Source organism: Alosa pseudoharengus, unplaced genomic scaffold, assembly GCF_046254945.1.
Source record: "Alosa pseudoharengus isolate Yale_2024_CS ecotype anadromous, Long Island Sound unplaced genomic scaffold, YU_APseudo_1.1 YU_APseudo_1.1_scf_1, whole genome shotgun sequence".
Lineage (NCBI taxonomy): Eukaryota > Metazoa > Chordata > Actinopteri > Clupeiformes > Clupeidae > Alosa > Alosa pseudoharengus.
This window is the reverse complement of record NW_027468564.1, coordinates 32905211-32925305: the sequence shown is the minus strand read 5'-3', so window position 1 is coordinate 32925305 and position 20095 is coordinate 32905211. Positions and strand designations below refer to the sequence as shown.

At 43.1% G+C, this 20095-nt stretch overlaps 1 protein-coding gene across 1 annotated transcript in view; it reads right to left on the bottom strand.

Moving 5' to 3' along the window:
• Positions 1-7514: 7514 nt before the first annotated feature.
• The window catches only part of col5a3b (collagen, type V, alpha 3b), a 77897-nt gene continuing 65316 nt past the window's right edge, over positions 7515-20095 (bottom strand). The window contains exons 56-66 of the mRNA XM_076287523.1: positions 19217-19270; positions 19082-19135; positions 18550-18657; positions 17769-17822; positions 16396-16431; positions 15392-15445; positions 14000-14351; positions 10638-10750; positions 10316-10384; positions 9598-9831; positions 7515-9225 (exon numbers count right to left, since the gene is read on the bottom strand). Of these exons, the coding sequence (XP_076143638.1) occupies positions 9079-9225; positions 9598-9831; positions 10316-10384; positions 10638-10750; positions 14000-14351; positions 15392-15445; positions 16396-16431; positions 17769-17822; positions 18550-18657; positions 19082-19135; positions 19217-19270 (1275 nt within the window). The 3' untranslated portion in view covers positions 7515-9078. The remainder of the gene's footprint in view (positions 9226-9597; positions 9832-10315; positions 10385-10637; positions 10751-13999; positions 14352-15391; positions 15446-16395; positions 16432-17768; positions 17823-18549; positions 18658-19081; positions 19136-19216; positions 19271-20095) is intronic.

Sequence of the window (20095 nt, the reverse complement as noted above, 5' to 3'; positions counted from 1 at the left end):
TGAATGCAATATTACCAGAGAGTTGAAAAGGAGCAAGGATCTTTATTATTACTGTATGTAAATCGTAGCCAGCTAGCTAGGCTACTTGCTAGGTGTTCAGGTGTTCACCCGGTTATGAACTGAGCCTTGATAAGTCATACAGTATTCCATAACACTGACTTACATTACAACTGACACAAGAATGCTATTGTAGAAATGAATCAAATATTGCTAGTATAACATTGGCCGGCGAATTTTACACAAGTGGCACAGACTGTAGCCTATTATCGGGCAGTTGCTACTTGTAGCTTAGCTAGTAATAAGTGTGTTGGTGGTAGCTTCACTATTTTCTGAATAAAGTAACTTTTCAATAGCTTAACTTCTTTATATGAAGTAGCTTGGCCAAACAAGTTAGCTAAGTCACATGGTTAGCATAGTTAGCATGCTAACATGTTAGCATGCTAGTTAGCATTTTTTTCAAAACTGCTAAAAATGATTAGCTAAGTTAGCTAAGTCACATGGTTAGCATAGTTAGCATGCTAGCATGTTAGCATGCTAGTTAGCATTACTGTTAAAAATGATTAGCGAAGTTAGCTAAGTCACATGGTTAACATAATTAGCATGTTAGCATGCTAATTAGCATAGTTATCATAACTAATAAAAATTATTAGCTAGGTTAGCTAAGTCATATGGTTAACATAGTTAACATTTTAATATTGTTAGCATGCTAGTTAGCATAGTTACTTGGTTAACATTATTATCTTTAACATAGTTAGCATAACTACTAGCAAACATTGGAGCCATTCCAACTGTTAGTTATCGTCAACTATCTGCCTAAATAATTTAACCATTTCAATTATCAACCTATTTAACTGTTCAGTCATTCCAACTATAGTAAACCTTATCTACCAAGCAAATAATTTAACCATATGAACTCATCATATTTTTACATTTTCATGCACTGTATTTCCTTCAGGAAATGCTTTTCTAGTTTAATATTGTGTTGTCAATATGGTGCAAACAAACAAGGCTAGAGTGCCTATCAGCCTTATCCATTGTGAGCAATAGCTGGCAAAAGGACATTATGAGAACCGTTTAGACTCTCTTAAAGTGACAATGCACCATTTATCAATACTTATCAAGTATAACATCAAGTTAAACATCAAATTGGCAGCATTTCTTTAAAAACATATTCAATAGACACTAATGCACAGTAATAGTGTAAATTATTGGCCATTTGTTTTGCTTTAGTTGTTTGTGTTTTTTTATTTATTTATTTTTTTTTGGGGGGGGGCGGGCGGTGGGGCGCCAATATTGTTGTTGCATACCCCTCAAAAATCTGTAGCTGCGCCCCTGCTAGCTAAGCTACAAGTAGCAACTGCCCAATAATAGGCTACAGTCTGTACCACTTGTGTAAAATTCACCGGTCAATGTTATACTAGTAATATTCATTTCTACAATAGCATTCTTGTGTCAGTTGTAATTTAAGTCAGTGTTATGGAATATGACTTATCAAGTCTCAGCTCATAGCCAGGTGAACACCTGAACACCTAGTAAGTAGCCTAGCTAGCTGGCTACGATTTACATACAGTAATAACAAAGATCCTTGCTCCTTTTCAACTCTCTGGTAATATTGCATTCACAAAATACAACCAATAGTACGATAATGCTAAATCTTACTTGTGAAAAGTAATCCCCCGAGCCCTATTTGCGATGGTCCACCGATTTGAGCAGGAATATGCTGCTCATTGCTCTGGCATCTTGTTTCTTCTGCTGCAACTATAGCGGCTGCATTTCCTGTTTCCAGCAGCCAATGCTGTGTCTACTCTGGCACATAGGCTCTGGCATTGCAGCAAATCACCCAGTCGTCATTTTTTTACTTCTGACGTCAGACGCAAAGTTTTTGCGCGTGGCACACAGTAAAAATATGACGTCTGACGCTCAGACGTCTATTTTTTACTCCTGGAGAAGTAAAAAATCTACACGTGGAGGTGTTATTTTGACAGACGTTATGTCCTGAACGGCTTGCCATACTCCAGTGGCTTGCATAGAAATTAATAGGCGCGTGTGCTGTGCCTGTGCGCTGCATGTGTCATCAGCCGACCGTAGGCGGAGAACTTAACCGATTAATTACTTCTCCTTTTGGGTGGCCATAGTAGTCCCCCCCCCCTCGTCTCGCTCTCTCCCACACACACACACACACACACACATTGACATATAAGGAGATCTATGTGTGCATTTGAGTGTCTTCGTGTGTGTGTGTGTGTCAGAGAGAGAGAGAGAGAGGGGGGGGGGGGTCCTGATTTAAGGCAACTGTCTGGTCTGTGGGAAGTGAGTGCAGGTGCTCCACAGGGTTGCCAACTCTCACACATCTGGCGTGACACTCACGCTTTCAGCACCACTCTCACGCACACGCAGGAAATGTCACGCCAAATATATATATTTTTTTTGCAATCCGTTCATTTTTTGTTGATGACTAGACTAGACCACAGCATTGTTTCTAAATAACAGGAGACGAGTTTAATGCATACATAGCTTTAGACCAACAGCAGGTGCTTAAATACCTATATATCTGTAAATATTAAAATCAGAGGATATACAGCTCATGGCTAAGAGTTTGTCTATGTAGCCATAATTTTTATTTTCACAAACTGCTAAGCATGCATTAAGTGTCTTAAAAAAAGTGTACTTAAATTGGGCAATGCATAATTAACAGGCCAAATAGAAAATAAATGTTAAATATAGCCTAGATATAATATTAAAATTAGATGATATAGGCTAGTATAGAGTTAGATAAAGTTGAATGGCTCCAGAACTCACACCAGTGGATTGTGTCTTATTTTTTTTTTTTTAAATCTACCCCCTAGAATTGCTGAGCTACTACCTTTTTCAGGTGGGCAGGGCGGCCCTTTTCATGTCGTGCCCAGGGGCGCAGAGGCTCATAATCCTTCCATGCCACAATCCTTCCAAACACTGGTCTTGTTTTCAAGTGCAATCAATAAATTAATTGTACATTTTGAAGAAACTCTTCCATTCTATTAGTTTTTTTTTACATAGGCCTAAATCAGGGATTATACATAGCAAAAGAGAGGGGACAGACATTTTTTAAATTAGGTTTAGGGAAAAATTTAACGCACACGCACTATGACTTCACAAAATCTCACTCCAACCAAACACCCAAGGTTGGCAACCCTGTTAATATACAACTCTGGAGGTCTACATGTAGACTATTTTTCATAATATTCCATAACATTAATTTGTCAGCAAAATCAATTCAATTTCAATTTATTGTGCTTATAGAGCGCCAAAACATTACACATGTATCATGGCGCTTTACAGAATGTAGGCAATCAAAGAAAAACGAAAAGAAAGGAAGAAAAGAAAAGAAAGGATCTGGATAATTGCTGGACTTTTAAGGATATTTGCTGGACTTCTCAGTCAAAAATAATTCTGCAGTGATATCTTTACCAAACTATACCATACACCATCTCAGATATACTGTAGCTAATGTATCATATCAGAGCATATATATATATATGTTGGCCTACTCCAGATACATACACATAACATATGAGCATATGTATACGGTACAGTGAGTGTATCTGCTGTAGAGTGTTCAACAGCAGATCCTGAATCATCCAGCAGGACTGAGCCCTTACTAAGCCTCCAGGGAGAACTTTCTGGAAAGTGAAAAAAATAAAATAAGAGAGAAACACACACACACACACACACACACACACACACACACACATACTCTCCAGCTTACTCTGCATAAAACCACACTTCTCCTCCTGTCAGCGCAAATGTGCATTTTTGAAGAGGTGGATGGAGGGTGAAGGATGGAGGGATGCGGGGGAGGTCAGGGGGGGTGGGGGTGGTAAAGAGGCGGGCAGTTGAGGGTGAGGAAATCAGAGGTTGGATGTGGGATGGAGAGAACGCATGAAAGGAAGAGGAAGGAGAGAGACAGAAGGAGGGAATAGTCTTGTGCAGGATTAGTGCTCCAGTGTAAGGATAAAGGGGACATGGGGAAGGAGAGGAGTTAATGAGAAGAGTGGAGGATGTAGAGAATGCATGGAATACATGGTCAAGTCAGATGGGAGACACTGAGGAGGTAGAGTGGATGGACAGAATGCATGGTAAGGGATGGGAGGGATGAAGTGTGTATTTAATTAATACTTGTAACATTTCTTTCTTCATCTTTATAATTGCACCACTGCTTGGTTGAATTGATGCACTCTTTAGAACATAATTTAATGTTTAGATATCTGCTCTCCTGAGGTGTAACTGGCACTCCACTATGCTCATTGTGGCTGCATAACCATAGATAAAATAAGAAAACTAGATACTGCATTATCCGTCGAGTTCTATTGAGGTGGCATCGTAAACGCGGCCGCCATCTTACTGGGGGCAACACGTTTACTATCTCTGGCAGCACTTGCTGGCGATCAGAGACACCTGTCTGATTTCCAGTCAGAGTCACATGCCTCTCCATTGGCCTCCAGTGATTGTTGCCCCCACCAAGATGGCGGCGCATACGTACGTTCTGGAGCCCAATGCGTTATCTAGCTTTCTAATATCTATGTGCATAACCACCTCAAACGCGCATTAACTTCTGATACCCGTGTCATCCATTATCCCTTTCATTGTTTTGCGATCACTCAGGACATCACTGAACGGGGAAAAAATGAGTATCTATAATGTCTTTCCACTAGTTGCTTTACAACAGTAATGGCAAATGGTAAATGGACTGCATTTATTTAGCTTTTCCACTCCTCCGAGCACTCAGAGTACTTAACAATTTCATGCCTCACATTCACCTATTCACACACAAACACAGACACACACACACTCATGCACCAACAGCGGAGGCTGGCATGCAAGGCCCCAACCAACCTGTGCATTGGGAGCAGTTTGGGGTTCAGTGTCTTGCTCAAGGACACCTTGACAGGGTCAAGAGGAGTCACCGTTCGAACCGGCAGGCCTTCCGGTTACTGGATGACGAGCCAGTGGCAGTTTCAATGTGATAAATATAAATCCTTGAGTGACTCCTTGAATCCCGTAAAGTAGGGGGCAGACAGGAGGTGTGGGGTATGGAAGGGGAGGGTGGGGTAAGGGGAGGGTTGGGTAGACAGGAGGTGTGGGATATGGAAGGGGAGGGTGGGGTAAGGGGAGGGTGGGGCAGACAGGAGGCGTGGGGTATGGAAGGAGAGGGTGGGGTAGAGAGTTTGAGCGCGACTCCTCCTGATCCTGTCGTGGTGTCTTTGAGCAAGACACTCAAACCAAAACAGTGGGAAGAAGGCAGTGGGAAGAGAGGGTCGGAGAGGTGATGAAATGATATAGGCACACACACGCACGCACACACACACGCACACACACATACACACGCACGCATGCACGCACACACACAAACGCACATACACACACACTGTCATTTATTCACCCTAACCTCTCACAGACAGACGCATACATACACACACACACATGCACACACACACTGTCATTTTTTCACCTAACCTCTCTGATCCTCCTCTTCCCTCCTCTCCTCTGCCTTCATATCCTCGTCCTGCACATGCACAAGACTCTTCCCTCCTTCCTCTTCCTTCCAGGCATATCTATCTATCTGTCTATTTATCCCACGCACACACACACACACACACACACACACACACACACGTACGCACGCATGCACACACACATGCACGCACATACACACACACGCACACCCTTACCTAATCTCTCTCCCTTTCACTTGCTCATGACCACACATCTATATTTCATGTGGGGGCGAGGGAGCTTTAGAAACCCATTCACGGAGGATCATGAGAGTCACCCTGTTCATACAGTCCCTCATTAAACTTTCATTTCATTTAAATGACAAACCCCAAACCCCTCCACCTACCTCTCTCTCTCTCTCTTTCTCTCTCTCTCTGTCTGTCCACCTGTCTGTTCCACATACCATCCTTCTTTTGCTTTCCTTTCATCTGTTCTTTCTCTCCTGCCTTCACTCTGTCTGTCTGTCTGTCTGTCTGTCTGTCTGTCTGTCGTAGTTCATCTATGCTCATTTTATACTTGTTAAACTTATACTTAGTTTATATTGTTGTATGGCAATACAACACACACACACACACACACACACACACATAGTCCATCTCTTTGTCGACAGCTCCATTTCTCCTTTCTCCTTCCCATCTCTCTCTCTTTCTCCTCCCTATCCCTCTTTCTGTCCCCTCTTTCCCCCCTCCCTTCTCATCCCCCCCTTCTTTCTCCTCTCTTTCTCCCCCTATTTCTCTCCCTCTCCCTCTCTCTCTTTCTTTCTCCTCTCTTTCTCCCCCCCCCCTATATCTCTCCATCCCTCTCTCCTCTCTTTCTCATCCTCCCTCTCCACTCCATAGCAAGTCAGGCCAAAAAAAGTGAAACTCGGGCAGCCTGTGCCAAGGCAGCGGTTGCCAGTGTATACGTGGAATGGCAGATGAGCTGAACACCGTAAAAGCTTTTAAAAATCATGTTTGGACTCGGCAGTGTGACATGGAGAACTGGAGCAGAGCCATTCATCACACTGCACCGTTATTCTTTAGAGAGGGACGGAGAAAGAGAGGGAGAGAGAGATAAAGAGGGAGAGAGAGAGAGAGAAAAGAAGAGTTTGTGTGCGTGAGAAAGAAAAGAAAAAGAGAAGAGAGGAAGGAGAGAGAATGTTTGTGTGGAGGAAAAGTAGAGGAGATAGAGGGAGGGATGGAGTGATGGAAGGAGAGAGTGATGGAGGGAGAGAGAGAGAGATGGAGGGAGGAAGAAGTGGGATGGTGCGGTCTGGAATGAAATAATGAAAAATCAATTTGTAGTCAAGGGCATGGCCGAGTCAATCTAAGCGTTTGTGTGTGTGTGTGTGTGTGTGTGTGTGTGCGTGTGTGTGTGTATGTGTCTCATTTATAAACAACGCTGCTTAGACACCAGCCAACATTTGATCCAAGTGAGATCATTTTTCAAATGCACACTCATGAATCCGTGTAGGCACAAGCAGTCCGACCCATGCTTGTACGCGGCTGTCTCTTGCTTGTCGTCAAACGCATGAGACGAGCGACCTTCTGACATGAGGGGGAAAAATGGTCCGAGAAAGAATGAGAGAAAACCACCAAGACCAAGAAATTGGAGCTTACAAGAATGCCACGGTTGCTGTTTGCATTGAGTAGTGAGTGTGCGTGTGTGTGTGTGATTGAACAGTTGACTTGTAACTTGTACCAAAACATACTTGTTCATAAATAGTGCACTAGGCTTCATGCTTCACTGGGTGGACACTAGTGTACTCACATGCAGTATATAAACAGAGTGTGTGTGTGAGAGAGAGAAAGAGAGATTGTGTGTGTGTGTCTGTGTGTGTGTGTGTGTGTATGAGAACGAGAGAGAGGGAGAGAGACTGTGCGTACGCGTGCGCATGTGTTTGTCCGAGTGTGCATACATTTACACAGAACAACACATCACATTTGCATTTGTAATTTATCAAAGAATATTTTATTCTTAAATCTTTTTTGACATCCCACAAATATGCATACAATGTCGCTGAGGCATCAGATATATACTCTGTTATGAAAATGCTGTCCAAAATGGCTGCCACTCGCCTCTGAGTAAAGGTGGCGCTTACCATGATGCGCACCTTCCAGCTCATCCTGATGCTGTGATTGATGTGCAAAAGGGCGGGGCTTCCTGACAGATACAGGTAAAGACGAGACAGAAAACTTGGGTGTCAAATATGACACTTTTCTCCTCTGATATCGATGTACTTTTTTACCCAGAATGCACGGCCTGATTGCAAACAAAGATGAAACAAACACAAAAAGACAAAATGAACAAATGAAACAAAACAAAAACAAAAACAAGAAACCCTTGAGAATGTAAACAGCTATGTGGGGTTGTGTAGCACCATTACGTAACATTCAAACAATTAATACAAAACAAGAAATGAAACAATAATAATAATAAAAAAAACATATCATAAACAAATAATAAAATTATGAAAATGAAAATGAGGTTTACATGCTGTATGAAGGATTTCAGTAAACATATTGGTTTCTGTGAGACAGACTGGATTGGACATTTGTGTAATGTACTGTGTTCAGTTGGTAGCAGTGGACCAAAGGTGCAGAGGTGAAGTGGCGAGGTCAGTGAGCGTGTCTGTCCTTTTCTGTTTAATATACAGGACCGAAGTGTGAAAGCGGATGTCATTGCACTAGTCATATAACTGGACTGGTTATTTGTACAAGGTTGCAGGTTCAGTTTGAATGAGTGAGTTCATGAAGAAGCGTGGAAGAGGAAGTCATTGGGTTTCAGTTTGGTTGTAATCGACAGATGTGTACTTAAGTTGAGTCGGCGAGTAATGAATAAAAATCAGCTGAGTCTTTGATTGAATGCATGTGTGTTGTGTCAGTTTGAGTGAGTGCATAAATATATAAAAGGGCCGGTTTCCCAGACATGGATTACAAGGCCGTTCACAACAAGAACGGTAACTATAACGATAACGATAACGTCAAAACAATATCGTCCTAATTTGGATGACGACGTCCACACATACGATAACGACATGAAGAACAATATCGTTGGGGATCACTGTCAGAGCAATTTTGAGAACGATAAAAAGCTGACAGCCAAACAGAATACATAACATTTTAGCCATTACATTCATCACCATGAGGAGAGATTTTCCTTATCGTTGGTCAGTATGGACGCTTTTGTTGTTATTGTTGTTGTTATAGTTATCATTCCTGATGTGAACGACCCTTTAGTCTAGTCCTTAGCTAAAAGACCGCTATACGAGGAAGCCCTTCACTGGAGAGGAGCTTTTGGTTTAGGACTTATGATTAATCCATGTCCAAGAAACTGGCCCAAAGTGTTCTTTTTTATTTGCCTGAGTCCTGGCAGAGACTGCTGTGACCTCCCATTGGCTGCTTCGTGGTCACCTGACCTCAGGAGAGAATGTTTTCCGTTTGTGACACAATAAACCGTGGCGCCCTCCGCTGGCTTGTGTATGTCTTAACTCAGACACAAGCAGTGGCACTCATCAAAGTCCCTTCCCTCTCGACTGCAGTGAGTACTCCCAGACTGCAGGGGGCGCTAGCCGTTGAAGCAAACGCGTCCCAGCTCAAAGCCAAACTTCTGCTTGCTGTTGCCGAAGTCCGACACGGCCACGTCCATGATGGGAAACATCTCGGAGTCCGGCGAATCGAACTCTAGTACAGTCCTCTCCTGCCCAACGCGTGACTGCAAAAGAGAACAATCTTGTATTTATTACACACACACACTTCTCTTTCCTGCCTTCTGTCCTGCCCTTATTACACCAACCTTACGGTGTAATACATGTGTTACTACAACCACAATTACATGTTATATTTAGATTGCCAAGTAGTCAAATGTATGCTACAAAAACCTTCATTATCCATTTGTGTCAGACCGTTAGCCCACTCTTGGTAGCCTACTGATCAGTCAGTGCTACGTTAGCAAATGAGCATGAATCCTGTAGGATTCATAGAGACTGATCAAAAGACTGAGTATGCACATCTGTAGTTATTCATAAAACTCAACAACACATTAGAACAAAACGTAAACCACACACAGACACACACACACACACACCTGACAGCCGTCCCGGAGTGGCTGGATGAACTGCGAGTTCTCGTGGGTGAGCTCCTCGCCTCCACTCCCCCTGAAGCGCAGTGCGTGACCGTAACCCCGGGAGGCGCTGTCGTACCAGCCGGCCGAGTTCTGGCACACGTAGGTGAAGGTCTGGTGGGCTGTGGCGCTCAGCAGCTTCAGGAAGTTCAGCTGCACCACGTGCACCGGCTGCCCACTCACGTCCGTGTACACAAACTAGGAGGGCAGGGTATATATTAAGAACTTTTATAATATAATATTATTAAAAACCATAAATTATATTATATTAAGCACTTTTATAGTATAATATTATACAAAATCATTATATTATATTATATTGTTTATTTATTATAAGTCTGTATAGACAAATTAGGAAGAGAATATAAAGGGTTAAATGAATACATTCATTAAATTAATCATTTGTTTAGTTAATCACTCATTTTTCCATCATTTTTCATTATTCATATATATTATATAAACCCATGCATGAAACAAACAAGCGAACAAAGCGTAGATAAACTAGGAAGAGAGGATAAATATTAAGACGCTTTGGACTATATCATAATCATAAATGTAATGATTAATCATAATCATAAACGTAATCATATAAATAATGTCTGTTTGCAGATTTTAGGATCTGATCTGATGTTTTGTGAATTGATCAGGGTTTACTGTGTGGGTTTCCTGTCAGGTGTCTCACCTTGGAGCCTTTCTTGAACTGACTGTACCAAGTGCCAGGCTTCTCCTTGTTCCATGCAGCCAGTTTAACCTGTTTGATAGGCCAGTCAAGCTGTCAGTCAATACATTCAGAGTCCTAATTGGATATTACTGTGTAAAAGTGGGTGTTCCGATAGGGTCGTATCATTATTACATACACTGTACAAGTTCAAAGCGTGTGTGTGTGTGTGTGTGTGTGTGCGTGCTCTTGTGTCTGTGTGTGTTCTTGTGTGACTTTGTGTATGTGCGCCTATGTCTTGTGTGCGTGTGTGTCTGTGCGTGAATCTGTATGTTTGGTTACCCACCGACTGGAACTTGCTGTCCGGGTCCAAACACGTGTCTCCCTCTGCCGTGAAGTTGCAGAACACCTTGAAGGCATCTCTATGGCAACCCTGGTTCGGGTCAATCCAGTATTCGCCTGAACCATGTCAGAGAGAGAGAGAGAGAGAGAGAGAGAAAAGAGTGCAACAGATCAGTGACTTCCGGGATGGAGAGAACCACATATCCTAACTAATGGGAAAGCAAGAAGGATGGATAGACATTATGGATAGATGGATGGATAGATGGATGGATGGTTGAATGAAAAATGAATGGGAGTTTTAAACGTTGCAGAGAGAAGGCAGATTGAAACATAAATGCATATACAATCACTCTGCAGAGTCTGAGTCTGAGAGAGATGGAGTGTTGCACTTCAATGGCGAGGATTAATGATGGATGAATAAATGGGATTATGGAATGATGTATGGACAAACAGGATGAATGCAAGGACAGATATATGCACAGGCGAGTGGGTGGATGGATGGATGGATGGATGGATGGATGGAGGGGGGAAGAATGGACTGAAGGATAGAAGGACGGTCCGAAGGACAAATGTGTGGATGGACAGTTAGAAAGGTGTCCATCCACATCTGAGACAGGAGTGAGTGAGAGTAATGTAGTTGCACAGCTCATTGTACACCCAAAGGACGTTTGAAATGTTTCATACTGCTTCAAAGGCATTGTGATTATGTGTGTGTGTGTGTGTGTGTGTCTGTGTGTGTGAGAGAGAGAGAGAGAGACAGAGAGAAAGAGATACATAGAGAGATCTAACGTGCATTGATGCCTCTGTAAGTAAGGGTCTCTCTCTCTCCCTCGCTCTCTCTCTCCCTCTCTCTGTGCCTAACACTAAAATGGAAAATGCAGAAGGCCTATCCATCAAGAACAGACACGGCATCACATCCCTGCCGTGTTTACGAGCACTTAGAAACATATGTAGGGTAGCGACGCGATAGATGGATGTGCAGCTGAATAGAGTGGCCATAGACACAGCGTTAAGGTACACGTGTTAAGTGAACATCTACAAAACGGTGCTTTCTACACATGGGCCACATATGGACAGGGTGGCGTGATCACTGGAGCCTTCACAGGCATATAAGAAACCCAATGGATGGGAACAGTGTGGCATGTTGAATGTATGGATGGGAAGATGGAGGATGAATACTGTATATGGATGAGTGCCTGGCTGAATGGGGGGAAGAGGGGGGAAAGTAGAAGAAGAGAAGAGAGTGTAGAGATTTGAAAAGCATATGAGTATTCAAATGGGATGGTAGACAAGTTTTTTTAAGACCGACATATTATTCCATAAATTAACTACTACTACTAATACTAATAGATAAACTACTACTACTACTACTACTACTACTACTACTACTATTGCTACTAATTCTGCTAGTAGGGCAGTGTTTTTCAACCACTGTGCCGTGGCACACTAGTGTGCCGTGAGAGATCATCAGGTGTGCCGCAGAAAATTACCCAAATGTCACTCACTCAGGGGCGTAGATTTGCGTGGGGACCGAAGGACGTGTCCACACCAATGTCAGATTACGACTGAAATGTCCCCACCAATATTCAGGTTGAAGTGGGGGGGGGGGGGAAGCGCTCATATGCGCTACAAAGAGTTAAATACTTTCTCACTTTGCTGCGGATCATCTCGTACAGATCGTGTAATGTGCAGTAGCCTATAAGGGTAAATCGCGCTGATTTGAAGTTACCTATAATAACTACCAGTGAGCCGCAGGAGACGCTGCGCTTCAGCTTCACTTCACTACAAGGCATATGAAGTGCGTCCAAATTCATCCATTCTTCTCTGTTGAACTCCTCGAGTAGGCTACTCATCACACATGTGTCACATGAAAGAGCCTTTTCTCAGCTTTTAAACTGTGCTAGCCACTATTTGCTGTGATAAACAGTTCGCGAGAAAAATTAACTTCAAGAGATTTAATAATTATTCTCTGTGCCCATCTCCACATCCATTCGTCTCGTGCCCATCTCCACATCCATTCGGAATATCGTAGGCCTACACACTCTTCACGCAACACATGACAACCCATATATCAGAATAAACAGCAGACCTTACCGAACACAAAGATGTAAAGCATTCCCGTGTATAGTTAGCTGTTCCAGAGTAACCAGTAATCCGGTTTTGAAATAAATTGTAGAAAAATTCAACATGGTCTTTCGGCTTTAAGCATTTCTTAAAACTGAGCTGTGCTTACATCGCCTAGATATCTGTAAATAGGCCTATTAGAGAATATACAGGCAGCTTATGGTTAAGAGTTGTCAATGTAGCCTTAATGATTCTTTTCACAAAATGCTAAGCATGCATGTATTTAAGTTTCTTAAAACTGAGCTGTGCTTAAATGGGTCAATGCATGATTTCATAACAGACCAAATAGAAAATAAATGTTAAATATAGCCTACATATGTATACATATTAAAATCAGATTATGTGCACATTTTAATCATGGGTAGTTGGACAGTAGCACATTTTAATCATTTTATATATCTATAGTGGCTGGTGAAAGAGTTGAGTGGCTTTTCCTTTTTTTTTTCCGGGGGAATTAGTGGGTAGTGTCCCCACCAAAGCTCAGACCAAACCTACGCCCTTGCACTCACTGGTCCAGAAAAGCAACTGTTGCATCAAAGAATTTAGAACCACATGCTCTCATTGATTGTATGATTGCACTATTTGTGGTATGCAGGCATTGTACAACGGGGGCCCCATATCCAGAATTCACAGAATCATCACATATCCAGTTCAAAACAACAATTAAATTAGATATAGTCACCTACAAATGACAGAGGGCGCTTGTTTTATTGAGCAGGTCTTGCATAGAAGCCATAATAAGGCCATCTGTGTATTATTTGAAATTTTAGGCTATGGTATGTTTATTTTTTCTTCACACAGGATGTTAGTGTGCCGTGGGACATTTTAAGTGTCAAAAGTGTGCCGTGGCACAAAAAAGGTTGAAAAACACTGTAGTAGGGCAATTCCAAGCCCATCCATACAGTAATGCCAACACAATGCCATGGTATTTAGTTGGCGTTATGGACGTGACAGTTTTGTGTGGAATTGTCCAATAACAACATTGTGGGTTTGTTTTGTAAATACAAACAAACAAACAGTACATATTAAAATACTGGTAGATAGTTATATATTTGTGAAAATAAGTGAAACACAGATGCTGGCGAGTGTGAATGTGGAGGTATATGTATGTGTGTGCGTGTGTGTGTGTGGTGTGTGTGTGTGTGTGTGTGTGTGTGTGTGTGTGTGTGTGTGTGTGTGTGTGTGTGTGTCCACGTGTGTGTGTGTGTGTGTGTGTGTGTGTGTTTTGAGGCTTGTTCTTACCGTCCTTGTACTCAGGGTGGCAGTACCAGAGCTCCTTGCAGGTGCGCGCGGGACTGTCGAACGTGCCCAGCGGCGTGCGCATGCTCTCCACCTCCACACGCATGGACGACAGCGAGGCGAACACCTCCTCCATGTCCTGACCCTCGCCACCCTCTGCCCCCGCCGGTTGGTCGCTGAGGAAGATGCCCTCCTCGTCCACTTCCTCCTCTTCCTCATCTGCGTCGCGGACGAGCGTCACCGAGTCGTCCTCCATGGCGGCGCCGTCCACAGTGGTGGGGTGGCGACGCCGGCGGCCAGTTCTGGTTCCGTCACCCTGGTACGGCAGAGAACGGGTGCCCAATGCTGGCAGGCCCTGAGAAAGGAGAGGAGGAACATGTTTTGTTGGTTTGTTTTGTTGTGAGTATAAAATATATAAAATAAAATTTTGTGAACTGAGCTGAATTAAATTGAATACATATCATTTGTTACTACATATGTGTTAATGTGTTTCATAAAGAGTTTTCTTTAGAGAGAGAGAGAGAGAGAGAGAGAGAGATGTACATATGTGCTTGAATGTATGTAGTAATGCTTTTGTCAATACATTTGTTATGTCTTGCCAATAAAGCTCTTTGAATTTAATCAACATTGAATTGAAAGAGAGAGAGAGAGAGAGAGAGAGAGAGAGATAGAAACAGAGAGAGAGAGATAGAAACAGGATGGTAGATGAGAATGAACGAGAGATAAAGGAAGAAAATGAAGGAGATAGGTGAGTTAGAGAAGATAGGGGCAAAAGAAAAGAGAAAGGAGGAGGAAGCAGAGGAGGAACGACTTACTGGAGGTCCAGAGAGAGGAGGAGGGAGCAGAGGAGGAGGGAGCAGAGGAGGAACGACTTACTGGAGGTCCAGAGAGAGGAGGAGGGAGTAGAGGAGGAACGACTTACTGGAGGTCCAGAGAGAGGAGGAGGGAGTAGAGGAGAGGAGGAGGGAGCAGAGGAGGAGGGAGAAGAGGAGGAACGACTTACTGGAGGTCCAGAGAGAGGACGAGGGAGTAGAGGAGAGGAGGAGGGAGCAGAGGAGGAGGGAGTAGAGGAGGAACGACTTACTGGAGGTCCAGAGAGAGGAGGAGGGAGTAGAGGAGGAACGACTTACTGGAGGTCCAGAGAGAGGAGGAGGGAGCAGAGGAGGAGGGAGAAGAGGAGGAGGTCCAGAGAGAGGAGGAGGGAGTAGAGGAGGAACGACTTACTGGAGGTCCAGAGAGAGGAGGAGGGAGTAGAGGAGAAATGACTTACTGGAGGTCCAGAGAGAGGAGGAGGGAGTAGAGGAGGAACGACTTACTGGAGGTCCAGAGAGAGGAGGAGGGAGTAGAGGAGGAGGTCCAGAGAGAGGAGGAGGGAGCAGAGGAGGAACGACTTACTGGAGGTCCAGGGGGTCCAGCAGGGCCTGGGTCACCTCGGGGGCCAATAGGTCCCTGCAGATGGAAAAACAGAGCGTGATCACTTACAGACTGTGTGTGCGTGTGTGTGTGTGTGTGTGTGTGTGTGTGTGTGTGTGTGTGTGTGTGTGTGTATGTGTGTACGTGTGTGTGTGTGTGTGTGTGTGTGTGTGTGTTGTGTGTGTGTGTGTGTGTGTGTGTACGTGTGTGTGTGCGTGTGTGTGTGTGTGTGTGTGTATGTGTGTGCGTGTGTGTGTGCGTGTGTGTGTGTGTGTATGTGTGTGCGTGTGTGTGTGTGTGTGTGTGTGTGTGTGTGTGTGTGTGTGTGTGTCACAGGACACATACTGCTTGGAGGCCGTAACTTTGGTGCCAACACTAAACACTGTTTACTAAGAAGTGGGCAGTTGGCTACATTGTTGGCTTCAATTGGCCATTGAAAATGAATGGGAGTATAAATACATCACTGTCTTCAGTGCTATATTTTACACCTCCATGGCACCTTCCATTGTTCGTGGCTCTGGGAATGTAAGCTATGAAGGGGAGGCTGGGAGACACATGGGCCAGTGGTTTGATGGATGGAAGGAGAGACAGATGATGGAGGAGAGGAATGATCACTTCTGAATGGTTGTGAGAGGGTCAAAGGTGAATTTACACACAGGTGGTCCAAAGGAGAACGCACTGATGGATAGGTGCGTGCACATATATACATGCAAGCCACACACACACACACACACACACTCACTCACACATACAAGCATGCGTACACACACACACACACATACACACACACACACAATCACACACAAGGACACACATACAGATGCGCACACACAAAAATGCACACACACAAAAACACACACACACATGCACGCACAGAAAACATACACACACACGGGTACAGACGAGAAGCTCTGTCAATGAATAATGAATGACTCTACCCATTGTCATTAATCACACTTAGTCACAGTGAGCTCAGATTGCCTCACCTGATTGCCTTTGGATCCTTGATGGCCTGTAGCTCCCTACAAGAGAGAAAAAAAAATAAAAAAATAAGATCAGAAACACACAATATGGACTCTGGTGCTCACACAACGTCATGCTCAAAAAGTGGAAACAGTGCTACAGAAACAGAAAGGTACCAGGACATTTTGATTATATACAACATTGATCCCATATATCCGAACCTAACGGCAGAGGGAACGTTTACATTTATTTGAATATGTTTGAGGGAATGAAATAACAGGCAGAAAGATAGTCAGATACATGCATACATACATACATACATACATACATAAATACATACATACATACACACACACACATACACACATACATAGATACATACACACATGCACATACACACATACATATATAGATACATACATACAAACACACACACACACACATTACATACATACATACATACATACATACATACATACATACACACATACATTCATTGCCTCACTAAAGGGAAGAGGAGAGATAGACTCAATGCCTCACTAAAGGGAAGACTTCTCTGCTTAGTCTGTCTGCCTCTCCACCCTCCCCATGTTTGAGTACTGACTGCCCACCACTGCTTTACTACTGTTTTACTACTGTTTTACTAATGTACACAGCCTAATGTTTTCACTACTGTTTTACTGCTACACTGTTTTTCATGCTATATTAGCACACATGATCAATGGCTGCGGTCAGGCTTCTGCTACAATACTGAATGAATGAATGGCTATAACCCTATTACCTCAACCTGTTCTTGCACTGAAATAGTTTTTTATTTTACCTTGTCTACATTATACTTTACTCTCCTATTTGTCCATATTATTTATGCTGGTCTCTAGACATTACTCTTGTACTGTTGCACTGTTGGACTAATGTTGGACTACTTTTTGCACCTTCACCATGACACTCACTCTCTTGAGCACCTTGCCATGCACACATAACTAAGGACTATGGTTGGACTACTGTTTGCACCTTCACCATGACACTCACTCCCTTTAGCACCTTACCAGTCCCGGCCCTGTCACTACAAGCGTCTTATGCTTGATCACCCTGAAGCACATTGGACTTTCTTAATTTAATTTATATAGTGTATTTAGTTTTGTTAGTTTTCTTATCTTTCTTATCTTCTACTGTCTTTATTGTACAGTGGAGTTTAGTTATATGTTTATACTTATACTTATGTTTACCATTGCTGCTGTAAGTGCATGTTGTGTGTTATGTCTGTATGCTACTGAGACCCTTTCCCCTTGGGGATCAATAAAGTATCTACAGTATCTATCTATCTATCTACATACATACATAGACACATACATACATACATAGACACATACATACATAGACTATATTAGATACTTACTGCGAGACCTGGAGGACCAGGTGGTCCATTGAGGCCTGGAGGACCAAGGGGACCCTACAACATGGAGGAGAGAGAGGGGATAGAAAAAGAAAGAAGTGGAGAGAAGAGCGAGAAGAGGAGAGGAGAGAAGAAGGGAGGAGAGAAAAGAAGAGAAGAGAGAAGAGGAGAGGAGAGGAGAGAAGAGAAGAGAAGAGAAGAGGAGAGGAGAAAAGAGAAGAGAGGAGAGAATAGAAGAAGAGGAGAGGAGAGAAGAGAAGAGGAGAGGAGAAAAGAGAAGAGAGGAGAGAATATAAGAAGAGGAGAGGAGAGAAGAGAAGAGGAAAAGAGAAAAGAAAAGAAGAGAGAGGAGAGGAGAGAGAGGAAGGAAGGCCTTGATTAGACTCAAGTGTTCATACTAATACAAACAGCTGAGGAACCTATGGAGTTATTCTTATTATATATAGCTGCTCATCCATCCTTTGCTGATGAAATGTTTACGTTACTCGGACCATATGGAGAGTGCGCGCGCGTGTGTGTGTGTGTGTGTGTGTGTGTGTGTGTGTGTGTGTGTGTGTGTGTATGTCTGTTTTGGCGAAAGAGAAAGAGTTACAGAGAGTGTGTGCAAAACATAAATACATGCTAAATGTCTTGCTGCTCCAGTCACTGTAAGAAACACACACAGACCCTCCATGCACAAGCCTCTTCAAACGGGTCATCTTGGTCTTGGTTCATCGTTTATGAAACCGCTCTTTTGTCTATTTAGTCATCATCCGTTTGTCTATTTGTTTATTTTTAAACTCACCTCCTCTCCTTTGGCTCCTTGTGCTCCTTGGTTGCCAGGCAATCCTCTGTCTCCCTTCTCTCCGGCCTCGCCAGGAGGTCCGATCAGGCCGATAAGACCGCCGTGGCCCTGACGACACAAACATATTGGAGTCTATCTGTGTGTGTGTGTGTGTGTGTGTGTGTGTGTGTGTGTGTGTGTGTGTGTGTGTGTGTGTGTGTGTGTGTGTGTGTGTGTATTTGTGGGTGCAGGTGCGTGTGCTTGTGTGTAAGTAAAAATAACCTTTTCTCCATGACCACGCAGACACACATATATTAGAATCTCTGTGTGTGTGTGTGTGTGTGTGTGTGTGTGTGTGTGTGTGTGTGTGTGTATTTGTGGGTGCAGGTGTGTGTGCTTGTGTGTAAGTAAAAATAAACCTTTCTCCATGACCACGCAGACACACAAAATTAAAATCTGTGTGTGTGTGTGCGTGCGTGTGTGCGCGCATCTGTGTGTGCATTTGTTTATTTGTTGGTGTATGTGTGTGTGCTTGTGTGTGTGTAAAAATAACCTTTTCTCCTTTCTTTCCTGGGTCTCCTTTCAACCCTGGTAGTCCTGGTGGACCCTAGAGGTGAGGACACATGTCAGTCCAAGGTCTTGGTCAAAGGGAATCATTTTGTGACATCACACAAATGCGGAATCTCACCATAGGTCCAGGAGGTCCTGTCTGGCCGGGCGGTCCATTCAAGCCTTGTTCTCCCTTGGGAAAGAAAGAAAGAGAGGAAGAAAGAAAGATAGAAAGAATAAAGGAGGGAAGGAAGGAAAGAAAGAAATAAAGACAAGAAGAAAAAATAATGAATAAAAGTATATTCTTTAATAATAACATTCAGTAAACACACTTTTGCGCCCACTTCAGGCGTATTTGTTTCGCAACGTGCGTGTAAAATCATTGCGAGGTATGTACAAACAGGCCGCAATGATGTAAAAGCGCAAACTGCCTGTCTATTCTGCGCCTAAATACTTCCGCCTTGTAAAAGCAGGTGTTAATCCAAATTGCAGTTCAATGTGTCAATAAGAGAACCTTTCAAACACAACAGAATCGCTATTTAGAGCACCAGTTTTGTAAGTCTTTGTACTGTCAAAAGCAACCTTAAATTTCATTGGCTTTTCAAATGTCTTACTTTCACTTTCATGTCATTCACTTAAAATTTCCTACTTGCTAGATTTGACCAATCTTCCATAGCCTATGTGCACAAGTAGTTTGAGTAGAACTACTGTTCTTTTATCTCCCTGCTTGTTGACATCTTATCATGTATGGTATTATTTCATGATCGCTAAACATTTGATTATTTTTAATGTTGTCATCAGTTAACTTTATCGTTTGTACTGTACAGTATGTAGGCTCTACCATTCAGTTGTGGATGTTCGTAAATTGCGCTTATGGGCGGAGAAAGGCAGAGAAAGGCGCAATTTACACTAAGGATTGAACGATTGATAAATACGACGGAAACTTGGGTCTGACAGCATTCGCAATCTGCGGTTTGTCCATGGTGCTGATAACGCTACGTTCGCAAATGTATGTACA